This window comes from Podarcis gaigeae (assembly GCF_964106915.1).
Source record: "Podarcis gaigeae genome assembly, chromosome: 2".
Classification (NCBI taxonomy): domain Eukaryota; kingdom Metazoa; phylum Chordata; class Lepidosauria; order Squamata; family Lacertidae; genus Podarcis; species Podarcis gaigeae.
Window position 1 is genome coordinate 125,630,996 of NC_139679.1, and position 15,147 is coordinate 125,646,142.

The 15,147-nt window shown below is 46.7% G+C and overlaps 1 protein-coding gene and 1 long non-coding RNA gene across 5 annotated transcripts in view; both read left to right on the forward strand.

Annotated features, from left to right (window-relative positions):
- Positions 1 to 15,147, forward strand: part of LOC310837405 (uncharacterized protein) — a 28,547-nt gene that overhangs the window by 6,945 nt on the left and 6,455 nt on the right. Inside the window, exons 1-6 of one of the 4 annotated variants that reach the window (XM_083723963.1) lie at positions 5,529 to 5,744; positions 6,283 to 6,427; positions 6,914 to 7,419; positions 7,602 to 7,683; positions 8,148 to 8,227; positions 8,505 to 8,631. In XM_083723963.1, the coding sequence (XP_083580089.1) occupies positions 7,006 to 7,419; positions 7,602 to 7,683; positions 8,148 to 8,227; positions 8,505 to 8,631 (703 nt within the window). In that variant the 5' untranslated portion in view covers positions 5,529 to 5,744; positions 6,283 to 6,427; positions 6,914 to 7,005. Of the gene's footprint in view, positions 1 to 5,528; positions 5,745 to 6,282; positions 6,428 to 6,892; positions 7,420 to 7,601; positions 7,684 to 8,147; positions 8,228 to 8,504; positions 8,632 to 15,147 lie in introns of those variants that run through there. The other 3 variants (XM_083723961.1, XM_083723962.1, XM_083723964.1) reach the window with 3 other exon arrangements.
- The window catches only part of LOC310838216, a 69,051-nt gene continuing 55,518 nt past the window's right edge, over positions 1,615 to 15,147 (forward strand). Inside the window, exons 1-2 of the long non-coding RNA XR_014560815.1 lie at positions 1,615 to 2,306; positions 2,540 to 3,592. This is a non-coding gene — a long non-coding RNA (uncharacterized lncRNA). The remainder of the gene's footprint in view (positions 2,307 to 2,539; positions 3,593 to 15,147) is intronic.

Genomic DNA, 15,147 nt, shown 5'->3' on the forward strand with positions numbered 1-15,147 from the left:
CTCCCGCAGTTTGTTCAAACTCATGCTGGTAACCTCGAAAACACTATCCAACCATCTCGTCCTTTGTCGCCCCCTTCTCCTTGTGCCCTCCATCTTTCCCAACATCAGCGTCTTCTCCAGGGAGTCTTCTCTTCTCATGAGGTGGCCAAAGTATTGGAGCCTCAGCTTCACAATCTGTCCTTCCAGTGAGCACTCAGGGCTGATTTCCTTCAGAATGGAGAGGTTTGATCTTCTTGCAGTCCATGGGACTCTCAAGAGTCTCCTCCAGCACCATAATTCAAAAGCATCAATTCTTCAGCGATCAGCCTTCTTTATGGTCCAGCTCTCACTTCCATACATCACTGCTGGGAAAACCATAGCTTTAACTATACGAACCTTTGTTGGCAAGGTGATGTCTCTACTTCTCAAGATGCTATCTAGGCCTGTCATTGCCCTTCTCCCAAGAAGCAGGCGTCTTTTAATTTCGTGGCTGCTGTCACCATCTGCAGTGATCATGGAGCCCAAGAAAGTAAAATCTCTCACTACCTCCATTTGTTCCCCTTCTATTTGCCAGGAGGTGATGGGACCAGTGGCCATGATCTTCGTTTTTTTGATGTTGAGCTTCAGACCATATTTTGCGCTCTCCTCTTTCACCCTCATTAAAAGGTTCTTTAATTCCTCCTCACTTTCTGCCATCAAGGTTGTGTCATCTGCATATCTGAGGTTGTTGATATTTCTTCCGGCAATCTTAATTCCGGCTTCAGATTCATCCAGCCCAGCCTTTCGCATGATGAATTCTGCATATAAGTTGAATAAGCAGGGAGACAATATACAGCCTTGTTGTACTCCTTTCCCAATTTTGAACCAATCAGTTGTTCCATATCCAGTTCTAACTGTAGCTTCTTGTCCCGCATAGAGATTTCTCAGGAGACAGATGAGGAGATCAGGCACTCCCATTTCTTTAAGGACTTGCCATAGTTTGCCGTGGTCGACACAGTCAAAGGCTTTTGCATAGTCAATGAAGCAGAAGTAGATGTCTTTCTGGAACTCTCTAGCTTTCTCCATAATCCAGCGCATGTTTGCAATTTGGTCTCTGGTTCCTCTGCCTCTTCTAAATCCAGCTTGCACTTCTGGGAGTTCTCGGTCCACATACTGCTTGAGCCTTGTAGAATTTTAAGCATAACCTTGCTAGTGTGTGAAATGAGTGCAATTGTGCGATAGTTGGAGCATTCTTTGGCACTGCCCTTCTTTGGGATTGGGATGTAGACTGATCTTCTCCAATCCTCTGGCCACTGCTGAGTTTTCCAAATTTGCTGGCATATTGAGTGTAGCACCTTAACAGCATCATCTTTTAAAATTTTTAAATAGTTCAGCTGGAATACCATCACTTCCACTGGCCTTGTTATTTGCAGTGCTTTCTAAGGCCCATTTGACTTCACTCTCCAGGATGTCTGGCTCAAGGTCAGCAACCACACTACCTGGGGTGTATGGGACATCCATATCTTTCTGGTATAATTCCTCTGTGTGTTCTTGCCACCTCTTCTTGATGTCCTCTGCTTCTGTTAGGTCCTTTCCACTTTTGTCCTTTATTATGGAAATCTTTGTACGAAATGTCTTACATTCCAAGTTCCTATGCAATATTTTTCTTTACAGCATTGGACTTTCCTTTCGCTTCCAGGCATATCCGCAACTGAGCGTCCTTTCGGCTTTGGCCCAGCCGCTTCATCAGCTCTGGATCTACTTGTACTTGCCCTCCGCTCTTCCCCAGTAGCATGTTGGACGCCTTCCGACCTGAGGGGCTCATCTTCCAGCGTCATAACTTTTATATGCCTGTTGTCTTTGTCCATGGAGTTTTCTTGGCAGGGATACTGGAGTGGCTTGCCGGTTCCTCCTCCAGGTGGATCACATTTGGTCAAAACTCTCCACTATGACCTGTTCATCTTGGGTGCCCTGCTCGGCATAGTTCATAGCTTCTCTGAGTTCTTCAAGCCCCTTCGCCACGGCAAGGCAGTGATCCATGAAGGGGGTGTCCCATATTATTCATACTATATATCCAGATCTGCAAGGTGGAAGTCAACGGCCAAGGTGTTGAATTCAGACTTTTCTTTGTGGGAAGGTGAGGTCGAGGAATCTCTCACTACTCTTCTCCTTGATCCTTAAAAGTCCTTAGCGCATGCCAGGAGCAAAGAATTGCATCCATGAGGGAGAAGGAGTTCTCTGTGTATTACATGTTTTGAACAGCAGTAAGCAGTTTGTTTGCTTCAGCCAAATCCAGTTCTAATCTGCACACATATGATAGATGGGAGGAAACAACGAGGGCCTTCTCGGTAGTTGCGCCTGCCCTGTGGAACAGGCTCCCAGCAGATGTCAAGGCAATAAACAACTATTTTATTTTTAAATGACAACTGAAGGCAGCCCTCTTTAGGGACGTTTTTAATGTCTGATGCTGTATTGTTTTTAATATTCAGTTGGAAGCTGCCCAGAGTGGCTGGGGAAACCCAGTCAGATGGGCGGGGTATAAATAATTTATTATTATTATTATTATTTATTATTTAGCCAGACCATTTAGAGGACACCCCCTACAAGCGTCTTTCGATGCTAGTTTTTGTTCTGTTTGTTTGTAATGTTGGCTATTAACTAGTTTTTAACTTCTTGTGATGCTATTGTTCAGTTTTATGTTTTTGCCTTATCTCCCAGGTCCTGTGCCATTGAATAAAACACACAATCCCGTAATGTTTAAAATGAATTAATAGATATGAACAATTGTTTATGTTTCAAAGTGAAAAATTTCAAGCCTATAGCACAGTCGTCAAAACAACCACGTGAAATAAAAATAAAACATTTCAGAAGTTCCTGAAATGATGGATCATTGGTCCAAAGACGGGCCATGACGCTGGGCTTTGCTGCTGCAAAAGATGAGTCTGGCAGATCACGGTTCTGTTGGTGATTCATTCCCTGTGCCTGCAGTCATGGGATTGTTGTCTATCCCATGATGGTGTATGTTTTCATTCCACAGTGTGGGAAGTGGCGGAGACAGGATGTTTTGGTATTACTGTGTTCTGTGAAGTAGGGCTATTGTCCTTTGTTCTTTCTCTTTTTGCTGTCTTATAGAAAGAGGAAGGAGCTACAGCAGAATGCCCTGTATTGTATGTAAATAAATGTAGATTAGCAAGAATGCTGTGCTGCTGAGTTTGTTACGCATCCCTGAGTGTGCTGATGTCTCCAAGGCATCAGTCGCTGTGATGTTTGGGTTGGAGAAAGCTTTTGAAGCTCCCGATCAACCATTAGGGAGAGAAAATGCCAGTCGGGCATGCCTACACGAGCGTAGGACGATCCTAACAGGTTCCTGTGCCTCGACTGGGACACCCAGCTTCTAAATTGGACTTAAACAACCATTGCAGGAATCATCTCAAAAGGTTAAAGGGAGCCTCTTCAGTCACCCACAACCCATGGGGAAAACCCCCATAACCAAAACCTGTTGTGGTTATGAGGTGGGACCAGCCTGCGCCCATAGCACTTGGCCCCTTTGTGGCAGAGTAACACGCAGCTTCCAAGTGCGCAGGAGTCCCAGGTCTGGTCCAGAGAATGGAAGGAAATTACAGGAAACATCCAAGTACAGACAGAATTCTTTTACTCCTGGTCTCAAGCCTGCTGGCTTGGCCCTGGGACCAGGTGCCTGGGGCTGTGCATCTGACATCAGCATGCAGTGACATCAGGCACTCATGCCCCCACTGGGCCATGCATGGCCCTGGCGCAAAAGTTGTGGGTGCCCAGCCCCTCCATTGGGGGGATGTAGGGGCTGCCAGGGCCCTGGAAAGCCTGTGCCTATGGTCTGTCTTCAGCGTAATGGTTACAAATCATACATAAATTAAGCATCTTTGCTTCAATACTGGTGATCTTTGCTTCTTCCAGTACACTGATTTTAGTTCACCTTTCTTCCCAAGTAATGCGTAAGATTTTTTGGACCAAACAAAAAAAATTCCTTCCAGTAGCACCTTAAAGACCAACTAAGTTAGTTCTAGGTATGAGCTTTCGTGTGCATGCACACTTCTTCAGATACACCGAAACAGAAGTCACCAGACCCTTCTATATAGTGAGAAGGTGGGGAGGGGTATTACTCAGAAGGGTGGTGGGAATGGGTGATTGGCAGATAGCTGTGATGAGCCTGTTGACGACTCTTAATGACTGCAATAGGTCTTACAGGAAAAAGCAAGGGGTGAGAAGGTGAAAAATGGCTTTGTCATGTATAATGAGATAAGAATCCAATGTCTTTGTTCAGACCAGGTCTCTCCATGGTCTTAAGTTTGGTAATAAGTTGCAATTCAGCAGCTTCTCTTTCCAGTCTATTTCTGAAATTCCTTTGTAGTAAAACAGCTACTTTGAGATCTTGTACAGAATGTCCTGGGAGATTGAAGTGTTCTCCTACTGGTTTCTCTGTCTTGTGATTCCTGATGTCAGATTTATGTCCGTTTATTCTTTGGCGTAAGGTTTGGCCTGTTTGTCCAATATAGAGAGCTGAAGGACACTGTTGGCATTTGATGGCATACACAATGTTAGATGATGAGCAATTAAATAGTCCCAAGATGGTATGTGTGATGTTGTTGGGGCCAGTAATGGTGTTGTCCGGGTGTATGTGGCAGCAAAGTTGGCATCTGGGTTTTTTGGAGACACTGTTGGAAACTTTCGAGGAGTTGGAGATGGTGTTTATAAGTGGTCGACATTTTCCAACTTTACACCATTGAGTTGGATTTGTTGCCCTGCCCCCCCCCCCCCACAACACATCCTATACCGGATGAAGCAGGATTGCCACTTCTTGCAACGGCATGCAGCGAGTTCATTACCTGTACAGGTACTTATTTGACTGGCAGGAGCTCTTCCATTTCGCTGATGACCAAGGGAAGATTGTAGCCATGTTTGCAGTGGAGGAGCCCCTCATCCAAAACAGGGACAAGGACTACCTGCAGGGCTTCAGCTCCATGGTGGATGGCTTCTGCTGGGGCCACTACAGGATCCTTGGGCCCTTCTTCCACCCAGTTTCTCTCACCCACACAGACAGACACAAGTCCAACGCCTGAGGCGGAGGAGCCTCTTCATTACTCCTCAGTGGCAGCGGAGGAGGAGAGAGGGAAGAGGGTGGTACTATAAAGGACTATTTTAGAATCCATTTGAATAAATGAATTTAAATACTGGATGGAATGCAGGCAAAGCAGTGGTGAAAGGGACTTTTTAATAAAGCAACATGCCTTCCTAAAGAAGCAGATGGAAGCTCCAAAAGCAAGAGATATAAACAGAAATCACGCAGAATGAAAATAAAACCCCCGATAAACGAGGGAGCCCAGGGAAACCTCGGCCTGGTCTGCCAGGAATCGGCCTCCTTGGCGCCTAAAACTGAGGCGAGGCTCAGATTTTGAAGGGCGGGAAAAGGCGGGAAAAGCCGTTTCCCTCAGAGCAGCCGCCGCCTTCCCGGCGGAGGGGCGGGGCCAGGGTTCTTTCGTCACGGGTCCTTGCCCCGCCCTCCCTCCGCCTCCCCCTTTCCCCGCTTCCTGCTTTAAGAGGAGGACCTGAGTCGCCCGCATGGAGCATGCGCAGCACTTCAGAGCTTCCTTTGCCCTCTGTGCGCTCGGCTCGCCAAGGGTTAACAGGAGCCGAGCTGGAATCCTAGAGAGGCCAGAAAGTGGGGGCGGGGGTCCCAGGTCCTCCAGAGCGGAAGCCCCTCCTCCTTCGTTCTCTGCCAAGGCTGCCTCGATGGCCCCTCCTGGGATCCAGTGAGTCTCCTCTCTTTTTCCCCTTGGGGCGCCTGGGAGAGAAGAGGGGTCCCAGGGCTGCAGGGGGAGGATACTCAAGTGGGGTGAAGACCCCCAAGGCAGGGAGCATCCTCCCCCCTTCCTCTCTGTTCAAGCTGCTGCTCCTCTCTGCCTGCCAAGGGGGTCCCACCCTCCCCAGAAGAAAGCCTCTCTGTGGGCTCCTTCTCTCCATAGAGGGGAAAGCTGGGTGCCTTCCGTTCGCCAAGGGTTAAAAGGAACTAAGCTGGATTCCTAGAGAAGGGAGGACAGAAAGGGGGAGGGAGAGGTCCCCCAGATCTAAAGCCCCCCCCCCCTTTGAAAGGGGAGGGTGTTACTTGGTCATGGGTATGTGCCCAAGTTGGGTGAAGATTTCTACATTGCAGGGGACTGGACTATATGGTCCGCAGGTTCCTTTCCCACTCAATAGTTCTCTGATTGTAAATTCTCTCCCATCCTTTGTATATCACAAAATATCGAAATAAATGTGCAGGGATATTTGTGACATATGTTTCATTATTAGTGGCCACTGTAGTGAGTTCCAGGTTCGTGAATTGGCTGGAAAAGAAAAAGGCGAAACAGGATAGAGAATAATTAACAGATTAGGAATCCACATTCCATAGTCAGACGCCTCCTCGGGAGCCCTTGGGGTTGTGCTTAGATTAAGTGTGAGTAAGAGTCATTTTTCCTCTTCTGCTACCAATGAAACAACATAAAGTCTTGGTCTATTTGATTTCGGAGGAGGGCGGATTCAAAGGGAGGAGAATAATTGCTCTATTGATGAAGAAAATTTTTAATGTTTGATGTCTTACTGTGTTTGATGTTCATCTTATTGGAAGCCATTGAGGCAACCCAGTCAGATGGGCGACATAGTAGTAGTAGTACTATTACTAGTAATAATATTTCTATTGCTATGCTTAAATTTATATTTGGACCAGCCAGATTGAGAAAAATTCTTTATTTTTCTCTTGTGGAGCTGTAATCAAGTTCAAAAACAGCTTAAAACAACTTACAACTACAATATGTTCAGAGCCTGGGCTTTAGTGTAGTGCAGCCTTGATTGCTAGCTAAAGTCACCCACATATGTCTGGGGACATTTTTCTGATCCTGACAAAGTGCCAATTTTATAACAGAACAATGCATTTGCTTTGTAGGATTTGCCAGCATCTCTAGTTCGGACAGGAAGAACTTTCCAGAAGAAAAAAGGGACTCCTTCTGATAGCTTGGGAGCTTCCTGAAAACATAGATGGAGGAGCAAGACTCGGCTGGCCCTAAAGCAGGAAGAGACCATGTGATTGAAGATGGGAGCACTGGGGGATTCTGGGAAAACTCTGTGCCGGTGATCCTGGGTGAGGAGGACACCCTCCACTCAGATGTGCAGAGGCAGCAGCTCAGGCAGTTCTGCTGCCAGGAGGCTGAAGGACCTCGAGAGGTTTGCAGCCGACTCTACCACCTTTTCTGTCAGTGGCTGAAGCCAGAAAGGAACACGAAAGCTGAGATGCTGGACCTGGTGATCTTGGAGCAGTTCCTGGCTGTCCTTCCACCTGAGATAGAGAGCTGGGTGAGGGAATGTGGAGCAGAGACCAGTTCCCAGGCAGTGGCCCTGGCCGAAGGTTTCCTCCTGAGTCAGGCAGAGGAGAGGAAGCAGGCAGAGCAGCAGGTGAGATATATTTTCCTCTGGGTTTTCCCAAGGGGCTCCAAACCAGAGGGAGAGTATCCCAAAATGCATTACTGATATCCGATCCCTTTATGGATAGGATCTAAGGAATGAGATCTGGTAAAGTGTTTAGCTCTGCAAAATCCTTTTCTAATCCTTCTCTCCATTCTCTGTTGCTCTTTCAGGGGAATAATCTGATGGCAGAAATGGGTCCTGATTCCTCTGAGGCAGAGAGGACTCCAATGGACACCAGGGAGAGACCACTAGGTAAGGGGGGAGTTATTTCTCTCTTTGGTCACATTGTGGGGATTTATAAACTACTGTAATCTGTTAGTTCTTTTCTGCTGTCTGCGGAGGAGCTGCCGGCTCTGGAAGGGGGGGTGGAGAGCAGGCGGGGGCATGGCTGGCGCGCATCCTGGGGGCAGGGCGCCCAGCACGGGGGGGGGGGTGCATGACGCACGTCCGGAAGCGGCCGTGATGGCACCCCACTGGCATGGTGGTGCGGGGGGCGGTACGCTCGCCTGCCCCTCCCATCCTCCACCAGTGGAGGCTGTTAGGGCCAAGTACTCAAAGGAGCAGAGATGTATTTTTACACAACTAAAATATGAAGTTGTACAAATGTCTCAGTAGGATAGACTTTTTCAAAAGTCCATCTGAAATTAGAGATGCAGTCCTGAACATCGGAGAAAAGCAGGCATTCATGGCTTCCCACTTCCCTTTGTCTCTGGCAGGTGACCGGATGATGCCAGCAAGACCTCGTGCGTCTTTTCATGGTGGAGAAGGGGAAGCAGCGGCTATAGAAGCAGATCAGGTAGGGGGCATGAGACTTGTAGGGAGAGAGGCCCGAGGGGTGGGGCAGCCAGAATGCTTGGAAGAAAAAATGTGGAGTTCCACCCATTTACACAAAGATTAGGACCCATCATTAAAATAATAAAGTAATTCCAGCGAGATGTTAAAATAAGCATATCATGTGGAGCAAAACAATCCCATTAAATCAATGCAACAATTAACAGGCAGGGGAAAAAACAGCAGTGTTGTAGATCATCTTTATGCTGTCTAAGAGGAGGACATTTCCCTTTTTTTTAAAGGGTTTGGTGTGCTTTGAGGATGTCGCTGTTCATTTCACGGACAAGGAGTGGGCGTTGCTGGATCCTGACCAGAAAGCTCTGCATGAGGAGGTCATGGAGGAGAATCGTGGGCTCCTGGGTTCTCTGGGTAAGGCTCTCTGAGGATCATCATATCTTTTTTGAAATTCCATATCTCTCTCCTTGTGATGAATCTGCAAGGTTTGGATGGAACTCAGTAGCGCAACCTACACCACCTGGAAATCTAACGCCCCCATAAATCACTTGGAATGGAGGGCGATTGGCGGTGTTGTCTGTGAATATCCATCAGAATGGGTAGGGAGGTTGAAGTAGCTTCTGCCAGATTGTTTTTTGTGCTTCTGTTGATTTTGGTTGACTAAAGAGATAACTGACAATGGAGACAGAGAAGATTTCGTAATTGGGCCAAACAAAATTAATTGAATCTCAGGTTCCCGTAAATGTTTCAGCTAATACCAGCCAACAAAGGCAGTTAACTCCATAGTAAAGACTCTTGAGAGTCCCATGGACTGCAAGAAGATCAAACCTCTCCATACTGAAGGAAATCAACCCTGAGTGCTCACTGGAAGGACAGATTGTGAAGCTGAGGCTCCAGTACTTTGGCCACCTCATGAGAAGAGAAGACTCCCTGGAGAAGACCCTGATGTTGGGAAAGATGGAGGGCACAAGGAGAAGGGGACGGCAGAGGACGAGATGGTTGGATAGTGTTTTCGAGGTTACCAGCATGAGTTTGACCAAACTGCGGGAGGCAGTGGAGGACAGAGGTGCCTGGCGTTCTCTGGTCCATGGGGTCACGAAGAGTCGGACACGACTAAACGACTAAACAACAACAACAACAAAAACTCCCATCTAATTCCCTTCAGTTCTTCCTCTTTCACAACCATTCATTAGCAACGTTGAAGAATGAACAGTTGTGAATGGTTGTTCTTCCTGAGGCTCTAATTGTTGTTGTTGTTTAGTCGTGTCCGACTCTTCGTGACCCCATGGACCAGAGCACGGCAGGCACTCCTGTCTTCCACTGCCTCCCGCAGTTTGGTCAAACTCGTGCTGGTAGCTTCGAGAACACTGTCCAACCATCTCGTCCTCTGTCGTCCCCTTCTCCTTGTGCCCTCCATCAATCCCAGCATCAGTATCTTCTCCAGGGAGTCTTCTCTTCTCATGAGGTGGCCAAAGTACTGGAGCCTCAGCTTCACAATCTGTCCTTCCAGTGAGCACTCAGGGCTGATTTCCTTAAGAATGGATGCGTTTGATCTTCTTGCAGTCCATGGGACTCTCAAGAGTCTTCTCCAGCACCATAATTCAAAAGCATCAATTCTTCGGCGATCAGCCTTCTTTATGGTGCAGCTCTCACTTCCATACATCACTACTGGGAAAACCATAGCTTTAACTATACGAACCTTTGTTGGCAAGGTGACGTCTCTGCTTCTCAAGATGCTGTCTAGGCCTGTCATTGCCCTTCTCCCAAGAAGCAGGCGTCTTTTGATTTCGTGGCTGCTGTCACCATCTGCAGTGATCATGGAGCCCAAGAAAGTAAAATCTCTCACTACCTCCATTTCTTCCCCTTCTATTTGCCAGGAGGTGATGGGACCAGTGGCCATGATCTTCGTTTTTTTGATGTTGAGCTTCAGACCATATTTTGCGCTCTCCTCTTTCACCCTCATTAAAAGGTTCTTTAATTCCTCCTCACTTTCTGCCATCAAGGTTGTGTCATCTGCATATCTGAGGTTGTTGATATTTCTTCCGGCAATCTTAATTCCAGCTTGGGATTCATCCAGCCCAGCCTTTCGCATGATGTATTCTGCATATAAATTAAATAAGCAGGGAGACAAAAAATAGCCTTGTCGTACTCCTTTCCCAATTTTGAACCAATCAGTTGTTCCATATCCAGTTCTAACTGTAGCTTCTTGTCCCACGTAGAGATTTCTCAGGAGACAGATGAGGTGATCAGGCACTCCCATTTCTTTAAGAACTTGCCATAGTTTGCTGTGGTCGACACAGTCAAAGGCTTTTGCATAGTCAATGAAGCAGAAGTAGATGTCTTTCTGGAACTCTCTAGCTTTCTCCATAATCCAGCGCATGTTTGCAATTTGGTCTCTGGTTCCTCTGCCTCTTCTAAATCCAGCTTGCACTTCTGGGAGTTCTCGATCCACATACTGCTTGAGCCTTCCTTGTAGAATTTTAAGCATAACCTTGCTAGTGTGTGAAATGAGTGCAATTGTGCGGTAGTTGGAGCATTCTTTGGCACTGCCCTTCTTTGGGATTGGGATGTAGACTGATCTTCTGGCCACTGCTGAGTTTTCCAAATTTGCTGGCATATTGAGTGTAGCACCTTAACAGCATCATCTTTTAAAATTTTAAATAGTTCAGCTGGAATACCATCACTTCCACTGGCCTTGTTATTAGCAGTGATTTCTAAGGCCCATTTGACTTCACTCTCCAGGATGTCTGGCTCAAGGTCAGCAACCACACTACCTGGAGTATACGGGACATCCATTTCTTTCTGGTATAATTCCTCTGTGTATTCTTGCCACCTCTTCTTGATGTCTTCTGCTTCTGTTAGGTCCTTTCCACTTTTGTCTTTTATTATGGTAATCTTTGTACGAAATGTTCCTTTCATATCTCCAATTTTCTTGAACAGATCTCTGGTTCTTCCCATTCTGTTGTTTTCCTCTATTTGTTTGCATTGCTCGTTTAAGAAGGTCTTCTTGTCTCTCCTTGCTATTCTTTGGAAATCTGCATTCAATTTCCTGTATCTTTCACTATCTCCCTCGCATTTTGCTTGCCTTCTCCCCTCCACTTTGTAAGGCCTCGTTGGACAGCCACTTTGCTTTCTTGCATTTCCTTTTCATTGGGATGGTTTTCGTTGCTGCCTCCTGTACAATGTTACGAGCCTCCATCCATAGTTCTTCAGGCACTCTGTCCACCAAATCTAAATCCTTAAACCTGTTCGTCACTTCCACTGTGTATTCATAAGGGATTTGACTTAGATTGTATCTTACCGGCCCAGTGGTTTTTCCTACTTTCTTCAGTTTAAGCTTGAATTTTTGCTATAAGAAGCTGATGATCTGAGCCACAGTCAGCTCCAGGTCTTGTTTTTGCTGACTGTATAGAACTTCTCCATCTTTGGCTGCAGAGAATATAATCAATCTGATTTTGATGCTGCCCATCTGGTGATGTCCATGTGTAGAGTCGTCTCTTGTGTTGTTGGAAAAGCGTGTTTGTGATGACCAGCTTGTTCTCTTGACAGAACTCTATTAGCCTTTGCCCTGCTTCGTTTTGATCTCCAAGGCCAAACTTGCCAGTTGTTCCTTTTATCTCTTGATTCCCTACTTTAGCATTCCAATCCCCTATAATGAGAAGAACATCCTTCTTTGGTGTCACTTCTATAAGGCAGCGTTTCCCAACCCCTGTTCCGCGGCACACTTGTGTGCCGCGAGACGTTCCCTGCTGTGCCGTGGGACGGAGCGGGCGAGTCGGGCGGCGAGAGGCGGGGCGGCGGCGGCGAGCACACGCGGGGCGGCGAGCGAGCTCCCTTCGCCGCTCGCTACTGAGCCTTTGTGTGCTTCCGAGCCTTTGTGTGTAGCGGCTGCATCCCATTGCCGCTCGCTGCTGGGCCTGCGCATGCGCGAAGTTTTCGCGCTTCCCATCACCGCTCGCTACATTTTCGCGCCTAGCAGCCTACCTCCCTGCTTTTTGCTGTGCCGTTGGACGGAGCGGGCGAGTCGGGCGGCAGCAGGAAGTGGGGCCGTCCTGCCTCTACCGAAACAGCACGGCAGGTCTGAGCTGGCGCCTGGAAGGACACAGATTGCTTCATTTCGCTGCATTCCACAGCTCCGAGGCTGGCAGGTAAATGCGTGCACTTCTCTCTCTCGTTTTATTTAATGTGCATTTTAGAAGCATGTGGGAAAGTGTGCATGTGTGTGTTTGGGGCTAGATTTCATGCATGCCTTTTTTAAAAAAACAAAAAAAAATCCTTCCAGTAGCACCTTAAAGACCAACTAAGTCAGTTCTTGGTATGAGCTTTCGTGTGCATGCACACTTCAGATACACTCAAGCTTTGCATGGCCCATATATATGCGCGTGTGTAAGGCATGTGCCATTCCCATTACGGATTTCTGATCCCCGGGTGGGTGCCCTCTGGGATCGAGGAACAACAGTGCAGAGAAATCAGCAAGCTTTTTTTTCTTAAGTTCTCTTCCTGCTTCATCCACATTCACCCCCCCAAAAGGCCATTTTCTGCGTGCTGAATAAATTCTGCCACTCAAACGGCACGAGGTGCCAATGCATCGGGGCTGTGGAATTTATTCTGCTTGCAGAATTCTTCAACTCAACCGCATTTTGATGTTTAAATGTTGTATTTTAATCTTGTTTTTAAGTTATATTTCAATCAACTTGTTTTTTATTATTGTTTTTATTTCAATCGACTTATTTTTTATTATTTATTATATTTCAATCGACTTGTTTTTTATTATTTGTTGTTAGCCGCCCTGAGCCCGGTCTTGGCTGGGGAGGGCGGGGTATAAATAAAATTTATTTGGGAAAGATGGTTTAGGTATGTCCAAGCAGGCTTGATAGCAAAAACTGTTTCTCACAAACTTAACATCGTATACAGACAGTGGCCTTATTACAGTGTTTTTCAACCGCTGTTAGTGTTTTTCAACCTTTTTAGGTTTTCTGTAAACTGGGGAAGACATCCATGTTGGAAGTTCAATTCCTTGCTTAGCCATGAAGCTCAATGGAAATTGCCTTGCTCTTGCCCTCTCTAATCCAGTGTTTTTCAACCGCTGTTCCGCGGCACACTAGGCCCTCGGGGACCTCGTGGCTTCCGCTTTTGCGTGTGCTGCCGTCACTCTTCCCGCCATTCCCATGTATAATTCGTGCCCGTAATACAGGCAGTAAAAACTGTTCTGTATAACGACTACCCCGCCTCTCTCCCCCATCTAAACCCATTTTTTTTCCTTTGCAGAAAGGAGCCGCTGCATTGAGGTCCGGACTCCAGCCTGGACCTATCACAGTAGGACATCATCTTCCGACTTCCTTCCAGAGCACAGAGACCAGGACTCAGCGGGAGTCGGCACTGCAGAGAGGCCGGATACTGCAGTGATGGAAAAGTTTTTGAAAAGAAAAGAACTGGACTCTGAACAAAATTTGGAGCCAGATGAGAGCCCAAGTATGAGTGGGCATGAAAAGAAAGCAAAGATGGTTAGCTCAAGCAAATCCTCTGGCACAAGGCTATATAGCGAAAGCTATATTTCATTTGGATTTACTTTCACCGGAGATGCAAGCCAACCAATTCCACTGTGCGTGGTGTGTGGTGAAAAGCTAGCTAACAGTGCTATGGTCCCAAGCAAACTTAAACGCCATCTCCAAACGAAGCACCCTTTGCTTCAAAACAAGAATGAAGACTATTTTGTTCGCCTGCGTGAAAACACGGAGAAACAGGCAACTTTCATGAGACAAACCTCAAAGGTAAATGAAAGAGGTCTTAAAGCTAGCTATCACGTTGCTGAACTTATAGCCAAGTCAAAAAAGTCGCACTCTGTGGCAGAGACATTAATACTTCCCGCCTGCAAAGCTATTGTAGAGGAGATGCTCGGACCTGAAGCAGCTAAGGAAATAGCCAAAGTCCCTCTCTCAAACAACACAATTTCCAGACGTATTAATGACATGTCTGCAGACATTGAAAGTGTGGTTTTGGAAAAGATCCATAGCAGTGAGAAATTTGCATTACAACTTGACGAGTCTACTGATATCAGTGGACATGCTCAACTCTTGGCCAATGTGCGTTTTGTTGATGGTGATGCAATTAGAGAAAACTTCTTTTTCTGCAAGGCATTGCCAGAAAAAGCAACAGGAGAAGAAATTTTTCGGGTCACATCAGAATACCTTGAACAAGGAGGACTTAAGTGGGAAAACTGCACAAGTGTCTGCACCGATGGAGCTGCAGCCATGGTCGGGCACACCAAAGGCTTTGTAAGCAGAGTGAAAGAAAGAAATCCAGATGTGATTGTTACGCATTGTTTTTTGCACCGTGAGGCCCTCGTAGCCAAGACTTTACCAGCAGACCTAGTTCATGTGTTGGATGATGTTGTGCGCATGGTAAACTTTGTAAAGTCACGACCCGTGAAAAGTCGCATATTTGCAGCTTTGTGTGAGGAGATGGGAGCGAAGCATAAAACCTTGCTGTTTCATACGGAGGTCCGGTGGTTGTCGCGTGGCAAGGTCTTGGTTCGTGTGTATGAGCTGCGGGAGGAACTTAAAGTGTTTCTGACAAATGAGAGGTCAGATTACGCAAAACTGCTTGCAAGTGATGAGTGGTGTGCAAGGCTGGCATACCTGGCAGATATATTTCATCATCTGAATGAACTGAACACACGAATGCAAGGCCGAAATGAAAACCTGCTTACAAGTACAGATAAAATAAATGGATTCCGTGCAAAGGTGCAACTCTGGCATCAACACGTGGAAAGTGGCAATCTTGAAATGTTCACACTCACCAAGCAATGGCAAGGTGTTCACACTGCTGCACTGTGTGAGATAATAGCTAAACATTTAAAAACTCTCGAGGGGAAGTTGTCATTTTATTTCTCTTCAGTCTCCACTGAATGCCTTGACTGGGTTAGGGACC